Genomic DNA, 17,470 nt, shown 5'->3' with positions numbered 1-17,470 from the left:
AGGAAACTACAACAGCCTAATGCAGGCAGGATGACAAAAGGCACAGACCCTTCAGGAATGCAGGTATGTGTAAGCTCAATTTTCTTAACAACTATATTTTGTTATGAACTTACTAAATGAGCCTACCTCCCTTACAACCTGACTAACCTAAACAATAGGAAAAGGAGATTAAAGAACACAATAATGAACCTTAAGGATATTAGTTCCAAGGAATGATTCTCCTGGCATAGTCAGCAGGACCTCAGCAGACCAGCAATCCCACCAAAGTTGCTGCAGGAACCTGGAGCAGCAGCTGGAACCTGAAGCCTCAGCTGGAGTCCAAAGCCTTGAAGCTTTCCTTGGAGCAGTTCTCTGCAGGAACATCTCTGGAAGAGTTGATGAACAGCCAAAACAATCCCAAGTCCTCTCTCCCAAGCCTCTTGTTTTGGACTCTTACATACACACACACACACATACATACATACATACACACACACACACACATATATATATATCCTCTCAGAGTCTCAATTAGGATGTTTTCAGATGGCAACATCCAAGCTCCGCCCCAAATTGGTTCCACTTCTAAGGGGATAAACATCCTGCTCTCTCACGAGTCTGTTGCCCATCCCACACTTGGGATCAACACAAAAAACACGTTTTTCTCTCCTACACGTATGGGTCACTCCTCCAGGAAGAGAGCCAAGGCCTGGAGAAAGGCCTGCTGAGGTCAGGAAATACAAAATGGGTAGTAGAGAAAAGTAGTTCTAGCAGCTAAGTTTCTGTAACCAGTCACAGTAATGAAGGACTATAATTGATGTAAGTGTTCCTGTCATTTTAAGAATGTGTTCATACATATTGGTGTTCTTTCCTTGACTTATTATGTAATTAACATATAAGAATATTAGTAGTTATATTTAATTTTTGAGATACCAAAAGAATGCCCCTCAAGGGCTATTGCCACCTATTCTAAAATTTATAATGGGTTTGCAGTAGTGTGAGGGAATGTTTGTTTAGCTAGCTGGACCACAGTGGTGGTGTGCAGCGAATAAATAGTTCTGTTATTTCTACCAACAGGCTGCCATCCTCAGTGTAACCAGCCTTGGTGACTCCACCAACATACAAAGCAAGGACACTGGATCCATAAGGAGGGCTGCATTCTTTTTCAATCTGAAAAAGTTAGTAAAGTAAAAGATTTCTGGGTGACTGTTGGGGCTTGGTCTGGTGCTATGTATTCAAATGCTATATATTGACCCCCAAGATCTGCTTCCCACTCAGACAGGTAAGTGCATTCTCACATACACTGGTCTTTGTTGTGTAAACCTTGCTCCCCAATATAAAGTTGGTTGGTTAATAAAAATAGCTAGAAGCCTGTAACTGGGCAGGAGAGAAGTAAGCAGAGCTTAGGTTCCTAGGCTTGGGGTCAGATGGGGACCTTAAGAGGAAACCGGTAAAAAGGAAGTCACAGTATGGACCCTAAACACATGGCCATGAGGGCTGGCCTGATGGAACAGAAGCAGCCCAGGCAGGAACAATTATGGCAAGTAACTTAGGGTGGGAATAGCAAAATAACCTAGAGGGTTGATATCTACCCAGTTATTGTGCCTTAAAGCTTTTATAAATCTAAAGGGTCTTTGTGACATTTCTTCAGGAACTTAACAGTTTGAATTGGGGTAGAAAACCCAAGTAGACATTTAGGAGCAAAGGGGGGCATAGCAACCCCACTGAAAAAATATTATTGCTATAGGGTACTTCCTCCTTATAGGATTATATTCCTTCCATTGTGAGGGTTATACTCCTCAGCAGAGGTAGGTGGACCTCTGTGAATTTGAGGCCAGCCTGGTTTACAAAGAAAGTCCAGACCCACCAAGGCTACACAGAGAAACCCTGTCTCAAAAAACAAATGACAACAACAACAACAACAACAACAACAACAAAAAAAAAAAAAAAAAAAAAAAGAAAAGAAAAAAAAAGAAAAAGAAAAAGAAGAAAAGAAAAGAAAAGGATGATACTAACTAGGCAAGGAGTTAGATACAGCCTAATTCTGGAATCTGTAACTGTGTTACAGCTTTCTCTCCGGCTGTTCAGAATGTTAAACTTCTTTGAAGTCATAGTTACATTGTTCCCACTGTACCAGAGGCTAGAAGGCCAATGTACTTTTCCAACTGCCCACACATGTGACCAGGGAAAGCCCTGTATCCTCAAAAGACCCTGACTCCATTTTAGCACCACTTTACATTGTTTTTATTCCCAGCCTATTGTGGGCTTTTCTAGAGGATTGTGGGAAGAAATAGTGTAGCAGTGAGACTCAGTACACCATGACTTGGGAGGGGAAATGTTCTCTTTACCCTGTAACTATGTCACCCATCTCATAAATATTTCTTTAAATTCTCCAATGCAGAATCTACTAGGCTGTTTTCCTTCCTTTGGGTTGGCCCATTTATTTCTTTGCAATGTGTGTTGGCTCTGTTTCTTAACAATTAAACTTTATTATACAACCCAACTAGCTTACACAAGAAGGAAAAAGGTTAAAGGGACAAAAGAGTGAACCTTCCGGTATCCGTGTGTGCTTTGTTTTGGTAAATAAACTCCTGTTTAACTATTGACTGAATTATTTTTCTTTCAAGTAAATAAGAGTGGAGACCCTAGTAACAAAACTAATTTTCCACTCTCAGACAAGACTGACTATAGAACCACCTGACCAAGACCACCTTAATTCCCTCAAACAAATTCCAAGTTTTGTCCATAATGTTTTCCTTTCTCACTTGCCATAGCACGCTAAATAAAGCCAGCTTTGACTTAACCTTCTGTTACGTAGCTTCAGAGAACGTTCTTATGCAACACAGCCCAGCTAGAAAAAAAAATCACCATTAATATTAATGTAGGCTTTCTATTATGGACATGGTTTATTAGGGAGTTTGGCATGGTTCTATTTATTCAATGTTTCTCATACTTTTTAGAAAAATAAATAGAAATCATAGGTAAACATTTTCAACGGAGCTAAATTAATCTACAGCAGTGGTTCTCAACCTTCCTAATGCTTTGGCCTTTCATTATAGTTCCTCATGTGTGGTGACCCCAACCATAAACTTATTTCCTTGCTACTTCATAACTGTAATTTTGCTGCAGTTTTGAATCATAATTTAAACATCTGATATGCAGGATATCTGATACATGTGATTCCCCAAAGGGGTCATGACCTACATAGGCTGAGAAGCACTGGTCAATAGTATTCCATTTGTGGAGGGTGTCACAATTCAACTTTGTTCCTCTGGGAGACCTGGTGCTTCTCAAGAGCTACATAATTGTCATTCACATGACGAACGCTAGTCACTTTAAAAGAGGCATACTTCAGCCGGGTGGTGGTGGTGTGTGCCTTTAATCCCAGCATTCAGGAGGAGGCAGAGGCAGGTCGATCACTGTGAGTTCAAGGCCAGCCTGGTCTACAAAGTGACTCCAGGGCAGCCAAGGCTGCACAGAGAAACCCTGTCTTGAAAAACCAAACCAAACCAAACCAAACCAAACCAAACCAACCAACCAAACAAACAAAAAAAGCAGCATACTGCAATAGCTGACCAACTCCAAGAAATTACTGTGTTCTTCTATCCAGGATGAAACCCCATTTGTTTTTTTTTTTTTTTTTTTTAAAGTAAAATGTGAGAGACTCAAGCCTCAATCACTAGCCAAACATTTTTCTATGTTTTCTATTCTAAACAAACCTGTGATGTAACCATAGGGTAAGTCATTGCAACTATAGCAAATGGATAGTATGAGGGTTTTCTTGTTCTGGCCACAAATTCCTTATGTTTTCCATGAGTTTTACCTACCAATTCCTACCAGAAACCAGTTAAATGTTCCAGTGGACTTATCTTCTTACAGTCTGGTCTACACACCTGAGTTTAGAAATACTCAGTTTACATAAATACAGCTTTTGAAAAATACATAGGCTGGCTCTCTGGTTCTCAGTTGGTCTGTATAAACCTCACACGTATTAGGTAGAAAGCAACAGATGTTATAAAGCATTCAGTAGTAATGCAGGTGATAACTATTAAACAGAAATTTCTATAGGCACAGGCAATTAGATGGCATCTTTGTAGATAGACAGATAACACCAGGCACCACAGACTTAATTTTCTTTCTTAAATTTTTTTCAAAAAATCTTACTAACCACTGTTTACATATTTTTTGTTTTTGTTTTTCGAGACAGGGTTTCTCTCTGTGTAGCCTTGGCTGTCCTGGACTCGCTTTGTAGACAGGTCTGGCCTCACAACGATCCACCTGCCTCTGCCTCCCGAGTGCTGGGATTAAAGGCGTGAGCCATCACCGCCTGGCTCTGTTTACATATTTTTAAAAGGCTTTTTGTTCTAAGCCATTACTTGAAATACTATTAAATGCCACAGTTGTTTAGACTGATGCATGAGTCAACTTTTATTTTTATTAGTTCGGTTTTATTTTATAGGGCCTGAGGATATCTTGAAAAGGTACGTTATTAAGATGGGCGTGGCGGCACACGCTTTTAATCCCAGCACTCTCCGGGAGGCAGAGGCAGAGGCAGGCAGATTGCTGTGAGTTCCAGCCAGCTTGGTCTACAAAGTAAGTCCAGGACAGCCAAGGCTAACACAGAGAAACCCTATATCAAAAAAAAAAAAAAAAAAAAAAAAAAAAAGTTGCTTTTCTGCTTCTGTGGAATCCTGGATTCCAGCGTTATTCCTTTCTCCGTCCTCTGGTCCTTTAGCAAAATTCAGTGCTTGCTAGCACTGGGAGATAGAAGATATGACATAGCTCGAGTGCCTCACATCTTGGACTTCACCTAACCCTACCCATCCCATACATCAATCCAAAAAAGGAAAAGAAAGGGAGAAACGGAAACAAATTCGCTCTGGTCACCATCTATCTGGCCCCAAACAAAGACCACCAAGCTTTGTTTTCAAGCAGCATGGTCACTAAAGGTCTGAACGGGCTCACTGACATTACCAGGTCTGTTTTCCACTGGTCCCGTTTTTGCCCACGCCTCTGTGTCCTCACTTTCCAAGTAATTAACCAATCAACCCAGCCTAGCCTGAAAACAGCAAGGGAGAAACATGAAAGACTACCGGCAGCCCTATGGGACCTAACCTGTAATGCTTCTTTTCCTTTACAGGAGCCATGGGCCGCCTGGAAACCTGTGGACAACAAGGAGGCCACTTTGAGAGACTACCGCGAGAATTTGTGACCTCTCAGAAACGCCATATAAGTAAGCTCTTGCACCAGCCACCCTTGCCAAGATGTAAATGAGAGGATAAGGTCCTCCATTTTTTTTCAATCTGCCTTGCTTGCTGCTAGCGGAGCTCTTTCCCTGTCAGTGTCTCTCATGTTAAAGGCGGCAGCATAACGAGATTCTGCGTGGACTCAAAACTATGTCAGAACCCTCGTCACCCCCTCCCCATCTTCCCGAGCTGCAGGTGAGCGCCGAGCTCCGGGTCCACGCCAGCCTTCCCCGCCACGCGGTCCGCAGCCTCGAGGCCGGTGGGAACTACAACACCCAGAATCCCGCGCGGGGCGGGAGCGTACAAAGCGGCGCTTGGAAGATAGCGGCTGCGAGGCCGCGCTTTGGGGTCCGGTGGCTCAGCGTCCCCGCGGCCTGAGGCGTCAGCTGCGTGGGCGCTCACGCAGGGCGGGTCGCGCGGCGCCGGCCGAGAGGGAAGTCGTGGCGGCGGCGTCGGGAACAGCAAGCGGCTGCTGCGGGAGCGTTGGTGCTGACAGGCCGTGGGAGAAATGGGAGACCCAGGGCCGGAGGTGAGTGGCGGCGGCCCGGGCCTTGGGCTCCGCCGAGCCCCGACCCTGAACGGTTTGTCTTCTCGGCTTCTGGCCTCAGCTGGGCCGCGGCCTCGGGCGACTGCGGGGCCTCCTGGCCTCGGGCCGGTCTGCATGGAGCCCTTAACAATGGCCGTCCGGCCGCCCCCCAGCCCCTTGGCCGCCCTAAGCTGCAGCGGCCGCAGCCTGGAGGGTGAGAGCGGATTAAAGGGAGGCCGGCCTCGTATTTGTAGCCTGAAACACTGATCCCGGAGCTTTAGAGCCTGCATCCCTGCTCCTGGAGGAGGAGGAGGAGGAGGGGGCGGGGAGGGGAATTGTGGCAGCTCGCCTGGGAGCCTAGGTCTTCTGCAGCTCCTAAGACGCCTTAGTAAAACCGGCCTCCTTCCGTGCAGTTCCGCGAGCCGGATTTGCGCGTGATCGTGCCGTTTTCCCTCAGGGGCTTTTGTCTTAATTCGTTCCTTTTGGGGAAAAAAAAAATTTTTTTTTCCCTCTAGGAGCGTGTGACTGCATAGATGAGCGTGTTTTGGCTTTTGTTTATAGATAATAGAATCTGCCCCACCAGCCGGGCCTGAGGCATCTGAGTCAACAACGGATGAAAATGAAGATGACATTCAGTTTGTTAGTGTAAGTAGCGACTGGCGGTTGTCTGGAGTGAAAGAGGATGGTAAGCCATTGTGTGATTAAACCTCACCCGGAAGGCAGGCATTCATCTCTCAACAGATAGTCGTGGAGGTGGAGTCGCCGCCACACACTGGTGCGGGGCGCGGGGGGGGGGGGGGGGCGGTGGGCGGGAGGGGGGACGACACTTTTACCCCGAAGGGGGACCTGGATGTTTACCTGGAGGGAATACCTGAACAATTGCAGTAGGCATCACAAAGTGGGTGGCCTCAAGAATTGTTAATGCACTTAACGGGCACCTCACAGACCTTTAGTTGCATCGGACACAGGACTAGTTAATGCCTGTTAGATAGGAAATAAGGGTTGAACAGAACACAGCATCCTAGTGTGATGTGTCTTCTCACAGTTGAGGTCATCTTGCTACAGCACAGCACAATTGTTGGTCACAGTGAGGAGCTCTGCATCGCCTGGAGCAGTTGCTGTGTTATTTCTAAGTTTATTTCTTCGAGGACAGTCGTTTTCCAGCATTAAGTGCGACCTGGCAGATTCCTGGGCCCCCCCCTCCCGATCTGTTGAGTCCGAAATCAGTGTGGAGCCCAGGTATTGTCACTTTGGAAAACAATGCCGGACATCCAGGTCTCTTAGCACTTCATAAAGTGGTGGTTAGGGGAAGGCAAACAGCTTTGGGTGACTGTCACCTATGGTGGCTAAGTTTGTACATTGGTTCTTCTTAAAGTAGTAGCGAGCCAGAGAACATCCCTGCTCTATACAGGTCTCCTGAAGTGCTGTAGTTGACTGAGTTTTGTATTAAAGCTGTGCGATTGATCACCTCATATGTCTATTAGTGGCTGTTTAAGAACATCCTCCCCAGCACTGAGCCACTGTGGCAGTCCACTGTGGCAGTCCACTGTGTATAGTGTTTCAGTGGGGCTGTGGGAGAGTCCTTCATGAAATTTTCTTGGTAGTTTTCCCATTGCACTCTGTCTTTTTTCATTTTGTACTTTGAGGCCCTAGAGTGAGGCTTGGGGATACATTGTGTCTGTCCCTTCCTAATAGACAGAAGTATTTTGGAGAAAGAAAGTTGGTAATTAATACTACCCCTCCAACATACATGATGTGTTTGATAAAGGTTTTTTTATGACTCCTTAAGACAAATATTTTGGATTGTTCCTGATTCACAGTGTACTTGTAAATAGAATATTTATCTTGATGTTTCATGCAAAAAATAGGAGTAACTTTTCATTATAAAATATGGTCTTTTGGGAAACTGATAGAGTAAGGTTCAAAAACAATTTCTTTTTATCTTTTATCTTGTGAAATAAAATACCATTGTAGTTTGTTACTCGTTAATTCAGGAGTTATTGATCTGAGGTTTTTTCTTTTTGTTTTGTTTTTGGTCATTTTGTTTTTGTTTTTCAAGACAGGGTTTCTCTGTAGCCTTGGCTGTCCTGGACTCACTTTTTAGACTAGGCTGGCCTCGAACTCACAGTGATCCGCCTGCCTCTGCCTCCCGAGTGCTGGAAATAAAGGCATGTACCACCACACCTGGCTATTGATTTGAGTTTTAAAAGTAAAATTAATAATAGCTTACTTTTAAAATACATTTTGAATCTTAGCACTGGGGAGGTCATGGTAGAAGAATTCTGAACTGTAAGGTAGTCTAAGCTGCTTATATAGAAAGTTCTAGACCTGCTGTGTGCTATATAGTAAAACCTTATTAAAAAAACCAAAAGAACAACAGACACCCAGCACTGCTACTCCACTACAGCAAAAGCATCTAGAGACACACCCTTGAGCTATTTGTAATACAATTCTATTCCTCTTGTAGTTCTTACCTAGTAAAGATGAAAACCAAGTTTCTGCCTGAATCTACATTATAACCTCTTGATTTACTTGGTTCTGATTATTAGCTTATAATTTATAAAAAATTATGCCATGCTTATATGTATAACACAGTTGTACAAGAGTAAACTACCACTGAACTAGAGACTTTTCTGTGTCTCACAAATGTAGACTGCAACCAGACCACAGAATGTGGAAAGAAAGGAGAAATACAGATACTGAGATGCAAAAATGAATCCTTTTGTTAACTTTTGTTGACATATGCAGGGAAGTACACAAGTCATAGGTGCCCTTGATATTTGCTAAGGTAATATAAAAAATTTTTTAAAAGATGTATTTATTTCATGTGTGTGCCTGTCTTTCGTGTGCATATATGTAGCACAACATGCTTGTGCCCCTAGAGATCAGAAGAGGGCCTCTGATCCCCTGGGAGCTAGAGTTATGGTTGTCTGTGAGCCACAGTGTGAACCACCAGGTGGTTGCAGGGAGCACAGTCTAGGTTCTCTGCAAGAACAAGTGCTCTTGAGTGCTGAGCCACCTCTCCAGACCTCTCCAGGCAATACATTTTTATAAATGGTGCTTGTTGGGATGGCTTTCCCCCACATATTGTATCCAATGGCTAGAGAGCCAACTGCTGGCAGATTGTTTGGTGGTGTTCTCACAATAACCTATTACCAGGTTTCTGTATATAAATGCTTGCCCTTCCTCACCTGCCTAAAAGCTGATTCTCTGAGATTATCATGTTTTAAAGGAGGTCACATAGCCCTCATTTGGCCAAGGGCAATCCAAAGAGATGGCTTGGTCCTTGTCCTGCTGCTGATTGGTTCAGACTGGAATGTGGCTTTTTGTAGGATAAAGTGCCAGTAGTGAGGGCAGGAAATGGAAGGCGGGACTACCTGGTATGGAGAAAGAGACTCTGGGAGGAAGAAGAGGGTCTTCTTACCAGGAAAACACTAAACCTGAGTTACCCAAGAGGAAGGAGCCTTAACTGGGGAATTGCCTAGGTTGGACATGTCTGCGGGGCATTCCCATGAGTGCTTGCTTGATGAGCCCACTCTGAGAATTCTGTCTCTAGGCAGAATAAAAAAGCTACTTGTGTGTGAGCCAGAGAGAGGGCTCTTGAACAAGGGTCAGGAAGCAGCATTCCTTCTCCTCCTGCTTTGAGGTTTCTGCCTGGCTTCCCTCAGAGCCGGGCTGTGACCTGGAAGTATAAGATGAACTAAGCCCTTTCCTCCCCAAGTTGGTTTTGGTTATGATATTTATCACAGTAACAGGAAAGCAAATTAGGACAGTGCCCAAATCAAGAAAGAGAATAATATAATATTGATAAGAATTTTTTGTTTCTGTCTTTTAATTACATTTTCTGTTTAGTAATATGCACCTTTATTCAACTTGTGTCTCATGATTTCTTTTGGGTTTTTTTTTTTTTTTTTTTTTTTTTGGTTTTTCGAGACAGGGTTTCTCTGTGTGTAGCCTTGGCCATCCTGGACTCACTTTGTAGACCAGGCTGGCCTCGAACTCACAGCGATCCGCCTGCCTCTGCCTCCCAAGTGCTGGGATTAAAGGCGTGTGCCACCACGCTCGGCTCATGATTTCTTTTGAAATGGAGCATCTTTGACATTTTTTTTTCCCAAGATTTCTTGAGTATAGTAATTGCTACCAGTATTGCTCACAGTGCCACTTTAGATATAAAGGCATACACACTGGTGGGAACTATCATAATCTTCATAATAACACATGAGATCCAGAATTTTAAAACATGGTTTCATAAATAACCTGAGCACCCAGGTTGAATATTAATATTTTTTGCTGTAATAGAAAGGATGCATACAGAAAACATCATTAAAAAACAGGGTTGGAGAGATGGCTCAGCCCTTAAAGGCTAGGCTCACAACCAGAAATATAAAATAATATATTTAGTATATGGTGCATAACTTTGTAATGTGTATGGGTCAGAGACCAGAAAAAGGTTGTTTGCACTCCTGGAACTAGAGTTACACCTGGTATTGAGTCACCAACATGGGTTGCTGGGAACTGAACTCGAGTTCTCTGGAAGAGCAGTATAAGTTCTTAACCTTTGAGCCATTTCGCCAGTTGACCAAAAGCATCTTTGGACTAGGTTTCTTAAACTACCTTTAAGTCAGTCATTAAGCAAAACAGTATTAAAGCTTATAATGTGCATTTAACATCATAAATGTTAGACCTGTATATTAGATTGAAATATATATCTAGCTTTAAGTGCCAGTGTTTTAGTGCAGCAAGATGATAGAAGTTAAGAAAAAAAATTTTTTTTGACACAGGGTTCCAATAGAATTAAAAAAAAAAAAAAAGTACTTACAATAAATAAATGTTCCAGGGAAATTAATCTGTCTTTGGAACCTACAATCCCAGCATGTAAGAGGCAGAGACAGGTGGATTTCTGAGTTTGAGTTCGAGGCCAGCCTGGTCTGGTCTAGGAGTAAGTTCCAGGGCAGCCAGGGCTACACAGAGAAATCCTGTCAAAAACAAAACAAAAGGTAAACAAACAGGTGTGATGGCAAGCATCTGTAATCCTAAGTTCACAGCCAACTAGAGTAGAAGAACCTGTGTAACAGCAGAAACGAGAGACCCCGCCTCAACAAAGGTGGAAGGTGTCCTCTGACTAACATGCCTTTAGCAGAGCATGGACACAAGTGCACACACATAGCATGCACATGCAACACACACACACACACAGAGAAGGCATAAGATTGTAGTTTATGGGGCTGGAGAGATAGATGATGGTTCAGCGGTTAAGAGTACTGACCACTCTTCCAAAGGACCCAGGTTCAATTCTCAGCACTCACATACAGACATACATGCATGCATAACACCAATGTACATAAAATAAAAATAAATAAATTTTAAAAAAAGAAAGATTTTTTTTATTTTTTGGGTTTTTTTTTTTTTTTTTTTTGGTAATAGGGATTGGCTTTAGGAGCTCCTACTTGCTAGTTGAGTGCTATATCCCCAGATATGTGAGTGTTTTAAAATGTATTCTGAGTAGAAAAAGAAAGGAAAGGTGTGAAATGTAAGAACAGCAGTATGTGTAATTTTGGAGATAGAGGTGCTTTAAATTTCCTTTAGTTTTAAAGATGGGAGAAAGATGGACCGTGTGACACAGACCTTGAATGTGGTATATTTGAACCAGATAGTAGGCAGACGGAAACCATTTGAAAGTTTTGAACTAGGTAGTACTGCAGAAGTAGTCTGTGATCCTAACTTTTTTTTCCTTGAAGTAAAACACTTGTGGGTGGTATTTTAATGTATTAACATCTTTTTCTAAATAGATTTTTAGAGTTGGTATTTTAATTACAGGAGTGAAAATGGTTTAACACATTAAAAGCATATATTTTAAAACTAAGAATATTTGTCAGTGTTTCTAAGTGCATTCTACATGAGCCTCTGCTTCTATATTGTAATGGCATTTTGAGTTGAATCCTTTTTTATTGGTACAAGAGGAGATAAGACTGATTTACTAGCTGGGCGTGGTGGCACACACCTTTAATCCCAGCACTCGGGAGGCAGAGGCAGGCGGATCACTGTGAGTTCGAGGCCAGCCTGGTCTACAAAGCAAGTCTAGGACAGCCAAGACTACACAGAGAAACTTTATCTCGAAAAACCAAAAAAAAAAGACTGATTTACTAATTAATAGTACAAGTTGAGATAAAATGCCTTGTAATTGAAGGACCATGTACATTTGTACTAAATACAGATATTGGTGGTTGTTATAAATATTGTAGGTAGAAGATAATTATTTTCTTCATATTTATATCATGAATATTATTGGGGAATTAGTAACTTTCTTGATTGGGTACCATTGTGAACTACTATTTATAATACAGGCACTAGTGGGTTTTTTTGTTTTGGATTTTTTGGTTTATTTTATTTTATTTTTTTATGAAGGAACATGTTAACTTGGAAAGTTAGGTAATAAGTAACAGTTTTTAATTTTTTTGATCTACCTCTGAATTACGGGGACTACACAACCAATTAAGTGTATATAATTCAGTTTTATTTTCTGTAAAATAGGGTGATTTCAGTAATTGAGAGTCTGTAGAGCAGTTATGGAAGTTGAATGGTATAATTGGAAAGCTTAGTACAGAGCCTGGTATGGGGCTCAATAAATTTTATCAGAAGTGGAATAAGTGGAGTACTAAATGTTTTGGTTCCTCAAATTCAGTATGGAAAACAGAGTTTTAATTAATGATAAAAAGGAAGTTGGTCTTGATGAGTGCCTGAAATCCCAGCACTGGGGAGGTTTAGGGTAGTTATTGCTGTAAACAATAGACAGGGAAGTCCTGGGTCGCTTGGGCATGGTAGGGAGTGAGAGCCCATCGCAGGACAAAAACAAGCCAGGGTGTGGTGGTACATACCTGCAGTCAACACTCAGCAGGATGACTGTTACTTATCCAGTGTCTGCAGTAAAAACTAGGCAAGCTGCTCTGCCTGTGTATAAGTAGTTTTCTTTGGCTTGCTTATACTTTTGCTTTCTGTCTCTAATGTCTTCTGTATTAATTACTTTTTTTCATTGCTGTGATCAAATATTTGACAGTAAGCATCTTACAGAATGAAGGTTTTATTTTGGCTCACAACCCACAGTAGAGAGGAAAACATGGTGACAGGAATGGAGAAACAGCTGGTCATATGTTTACTGTCACCAGGCAAAGAGTGATAAAATTCCTTTTACCAGCCCATGGGGTAGTGCTGCTCAGAGTCAGGATGGGCTTTCTCAGTCCTGTCACGTAAAAACCAAAACTAATATCCCATTCTTCTTGTATCATTCTATCACTTATAAATCAGTAAACTTTTCCTCCTGTTTTGTTTTCTTTTGTCCTGGTTGTTTTTCATTCTTTTGTCTTAATTACTATAAATCGAATAAGATTATCTTTTTAAGATTCAACAGCAGTTGCACATGAGTGAAACAGTTCAGTAGTAACATTCTGGTAGTCTTGCTTTATCTATCTGTCCTTATTTCTGGCCACCCTATGTATCTTAAACTGCATTTTTAAAAGTTGTTATAGTCTTTATATTTGGGAGAACATTTTGCCTAGGCTGGTCTTGGGAACTCTGGCCTCTGCTCCTGAATGATGGGATTATAGGTGTACACACCACACCTAATTTAAGTCTTTACTTCCCCTAGTACTGGGGTTGGCCCCAGGGCCTTGTGCATGTTAGGCACTCTACTACCAGGCTGCACCACCAGACCTTTGCACGCTGCTCTTTAGTCCTGCCTTGAACTTGTAACAATTGTCCTGTATTACAGGCCTGCACTGCTCATGTCCAGTTGTTTGCCTATTGTCGCTTTTTGTTTGTTTGTCTGATCTCTTGAGATAGTTCTACAGTGTTCAGCTGGCCTGCAACTACCTAGATATTGTAGCTCTGCTAGCCTAGAACTAACTATCCTACCTCTCCAGTGCTAGGATTATAGGTGTGTGCCAAGACCAACTTCCATTTTCATTACTCAGGGTATGGATACTCTGCCCCTGTGTCAGTATTTCTGGTTACCCGGGAGAGTTTGTGGGTTTACTATTTCTGTGTATAGTATTAAGTTCCTAAAAGCCAGGCCTGCTGGCACACAGCTATAATTCCTATGATCCCCATACTTTGTAGGCTAAGGAGGACTGTGAATTTGAAGCCAGAATGGGCTGCATAAGTAAGCACCGGGCCAGGCCTATATTTTCTAATATAGACCCTATATTAGGAAAAAAACCAAACCAACAGTGAGATATGATAATACATTTCAACAAGTTCCTAAGAGTCCACACTATGTTTACTCCAATGAGAAAAGCAGTTATTTCTTCATCTTTTCTGCTTCCTTGTTGACTGTATGATTGGACAATGTCAGTATCAAGGATAGGCTTTAGTCCAAAGTAGATGATGACCACGTGAGTTGTGCTATTTTTCTTTCTTTTCTTTTTTCCTCATGAGCTTTCATCTTAACAGCTTGAGCAAAATCCTGGTTCCTTTATTACATTGCATGGTCTCAGAGCTTTGCTCGCTGGTTTTGTCTTGATGTCTGGCTCACTATCCAGAAGGATGGTAGTTTCTGGTTTGTTAAGACCTAAGAGAGAAACAAACTATCTGGAAGGAGAGACCATGAACTGGATGATCTTCTGTCTCTAGTAAGCATCTTTCTCCATTATAAGAAACCTCAACATCAGCGGTGTTTTCTCCTGAATTTTCCCCCCACTTTTTGTCCCAATGTACTGGATTTTTAAATTCTGAGACAAGTTCTCAACTTCGTAGCCCAGCCTGGCTTTGAACTTCTTTGCTCACCCCACTTCTGACAACAGGCATATACCCATCATACCTTAGATTTTGGAGGGGTTAGTTTTGTCCTACATTTGGTTTTTACTTGGCGCTTTCCTGGCCTTTTTTACTCTATGGTTTATGTGTTTCACTGCTTCATTTAGTGTTTCTCTTTCAAAAACCTTTATAGACTGTACTTGTTAAGTTTACTTTGTGATCTTAGTGCTCAGTTTTTGCCCACGTGCAGCACTAATGACTTTTCATTGGTCTGTGATCATTTCAGTTGTTTGAGAGTTTAGTAGTCTTCTGCCTGGGCAGCATTGGGGTGAGGTGGGGGCCGGGGGCTGAGGGTGGTGTCAGCTCTCAAATCTCACTCCCAAGTGTTCATACCCATGTATTACAGGCCTGCATGTCTAGTTGTTGACCAGGCATCTTTAAATACCACTGGTTCTTTGTGCAGTGCTGCCTTTAGTATATTTCTAGTCACTTGAATGTCTCTGATTCTGTGATTGTTTGTTTTGGTTCTTGTTTGTTTGTTTGTTTTTCGAGACAGGGTTTCTCTGTGTAGCCTTGGCCATCCTGGACTCACTTTGTAGACCAGGCTGGCCTTGAACTCACAGCGATCTGCCTGCCTCTGCCTCCCGAGTGCTGGGATCGAAGGCGTGCACCACCACGCCCGGCTCTTGTTTTGGTTCTTTGGAATAAGGTTTCTCATGTATTTTTCCATTGTGCCCAGATGCTCTTAGGTGCACTTTACTCTTCTTTCCATCACCAGTGTTTAGCTGGACATTCCTATGGGTCTGTTCTCACTAGTGATCTTTTCCCCCCAATTTTCATAATCTTTTGTGATATTCCTATATTAATACGTTATTCCTGTTCTTATACTGTTATTTATTAATTCCCTTTTGCCTATAGAGTGAGGTCTGAGCTTTTAACCCTGGCATAAAAATAGGAAGAGAATTGGAGAAGAATCTGGGTTTGATGTTTTGCTCTCTTAAATTTTGAGAGTTGAAGCTAAGCTATTGGTCAAAGATCTCCATGTTTTGAGCTATATATACTGTGGTGTTCACAAACTTGGATATCTTAAACTGTTGATATTTGTCCTCTCTGAAATGCAGTGGGCCCTAGTATCTGTGTCTCTAGGGGTTAGGCTCTAACTTTTAGGTGCCTTTTTTCTTTTTAAAGATTGTGTCTCACTTTGTAGACAAGGTAGTCTGGTATTTGCTGTGCAGTAGCCTAGCTGGTCTTGAACGTGTAGTCTTCTTGTCTCAGCTCCTCAACAGCTAAGCACTACTGACATGTACCACCATGCCTGACTCAGTCAGCGTCTTAAAAAATATATACTTTGAATAGTTTACTTTTGCTTGTTGTTGTTTTCCTGCCATTTGTATGTCCTCTCAGATCTAATCCCAACAGAAATCATTGTTTACAATGCTGGTTTGGTTTTAATGATGCTCATGATACAACCTTCCTCAATTTCTCTTATAGGAAGGACCATTAAGACCTGTTCTTGAATATATTGATCTGGTCAGCAGTGATGATGAAGAGCCTAGCACCTCTCATAGCGAAGTAAGTACATTACATTTGCCTTAATATTTTTCACTGTGTCAGTCAAGAGGCATTCTGTTTGTTTTTCTGAAGAGTGAGGAGAGCAGGAGCTTTGTGTTTAGGAGCATATTGCTCTAGAGAAAGCTCATTTCTCTCAGGATGGGCCAGCATAGTAGTTCAAGGAGTCTATGCTTCTAGCAGCTCTTAAACTTTGCCAGAAAATATAAACGCTGCAGAGGTAATAACTGATAAAAGGGAAACACAATAAAAACTGCCAGCTTTTTGCTTTCCCCCACCTTCCTTCTTTCCTATAACTCTCATCTTAATACCTACAGAACTGATTTTACTTGTTGAACTGTGTGGCCACACAACATTTATCTTGGGGGAAAATGTGTGAAGATCCTTTAGGAAATGGACTGTGGGGACTTAGGGCTGATGGACGAGTCCAGTCTTCTCTCCTTCTAGCCTTTCTCTCCTCATTCTCAGAACCAGTACCTGTGACTTGTTAGTTGTAGGCTTGACTTTTACACCAATGCCTTCCTCTGAGAGTGGAATTCGTTGAGCGCTTCGTGGCATTGTTGGCGTCCATTTGTTACTGACTTAACCCAAATTTCTGCTAATGAGCTTTTCTTGATGGATTAGAGAATTCCTGGCTCTTATGGTAGCCAGCTACCTTCTTGTTATATGATATAGAGACTTGAGACTTGGATATATGAGCAGAATGCCTCAGTTTCAGACTCATCCCTCACTTTGTCTTCACCTTAGGGGTGTGTTGCTTTATTTTAGTTTTTCAATTCAAATGAGAATAAGCCCTACCTCACAGGGTTGTTGTGAGGATGAAATAAAGTAATAAATATGTAAGTTCCTTAAAACTACAAACTGTAAAGCAGGAATGTACAACTGGGAGATTATTCATGGAGAGTTAATAACAATTTTTAAAGAGATTTAAAATAGCCCCAATTGGGAGAGTTTTAAAAGGGTTTTTGTTTTGTTTTGATTTGTTTTGTTTTCAATAGGACCTTGTTCAAGTTTTCTCTGCCATCATTATCTTCCACTTATTGCCCTTTCATGTATTGAATAGGTTTTTTTTTTTTTTTTTTTTAATTGTTATTCCAGTAGTCTCACCACGGCATCTTACTTTAGCTTAGGATCAAGCAGCAGACTAGGGTAGTACTTCTTTGAACTGAGGTTTGTTGGTTTGTGTGGCGCATTTGTGTGAGCATGTTTGTATGGATACGTGCAATTGATGTGCCAGTGACCATGTGAAGATCAGAGGCTGTCATCAAGGGTTTCCTTCACTAGTTGTCTACTTATTATTTTATTTTTGAGGACCTCTCAATGAACCTGGAGCTCACTGCTGGCTGGGCTCTCTGGCCAGTGAATTTTGGGATCTGCCTGTGTCCCATATCCTCCATGCTAG

The 17,470-nt window shown here is 41.9% G+C and overlaps 1 protein-coding gene across 2 annotated transcripts in view; it reads left to right on the top strand.

Moving 5' to 3' along the window:
* Positions 1 to 5,540: 5,540 nt before the first annotated feature.
* Positions 5,541 to 17,470, top strand: part of Znf451 (zinc finger protein 451) — a 58,861-nt gene continuing 46,931 nt past the window's right edge. Inside the window, exons 1-3 of one of the 2 annotated variants that reach the window (XM_051153024.1) lie at positions 5,541 to 5,754; positions 6,313 to 6,396; positions 15,991 to 16,071. In XM_051153024.1, coding sequence (XP_051008981.1) covers positions 5,734 to 5,754; positions 6,313 to 6,396; positions 15,991 to 16,071 — 186 coding nt within the window. In that variant the 5' untranslated portion in view covers positions 5,541 to 5,733. The remainder of the gene's footprint in view (positions 5,755 to 6,312; positions 6,397 to 15,990; positions 16,072 to 17,470) is intronic. The other variant, XM_051153021.1, reaches the window with a different exon arrangement.

Source organism: Acomys russatus, chromosome 11 (assembly GCF_903995435.1).
Source record: "Acomys russatus chromosome 11, mAcoRus1.1, whole genome shotgun sequence".
Classification (NCBI taxonomy): Eukaryota; Metazoa; Chordata; class Mammalia; order Rodentia; family Muridae; genus Acomys; species Acomys russatus.
Note: the sequence above shows the minus strand (reverse complement) of the source record. Positions and strands in the feature narration are given on the sequence as shown.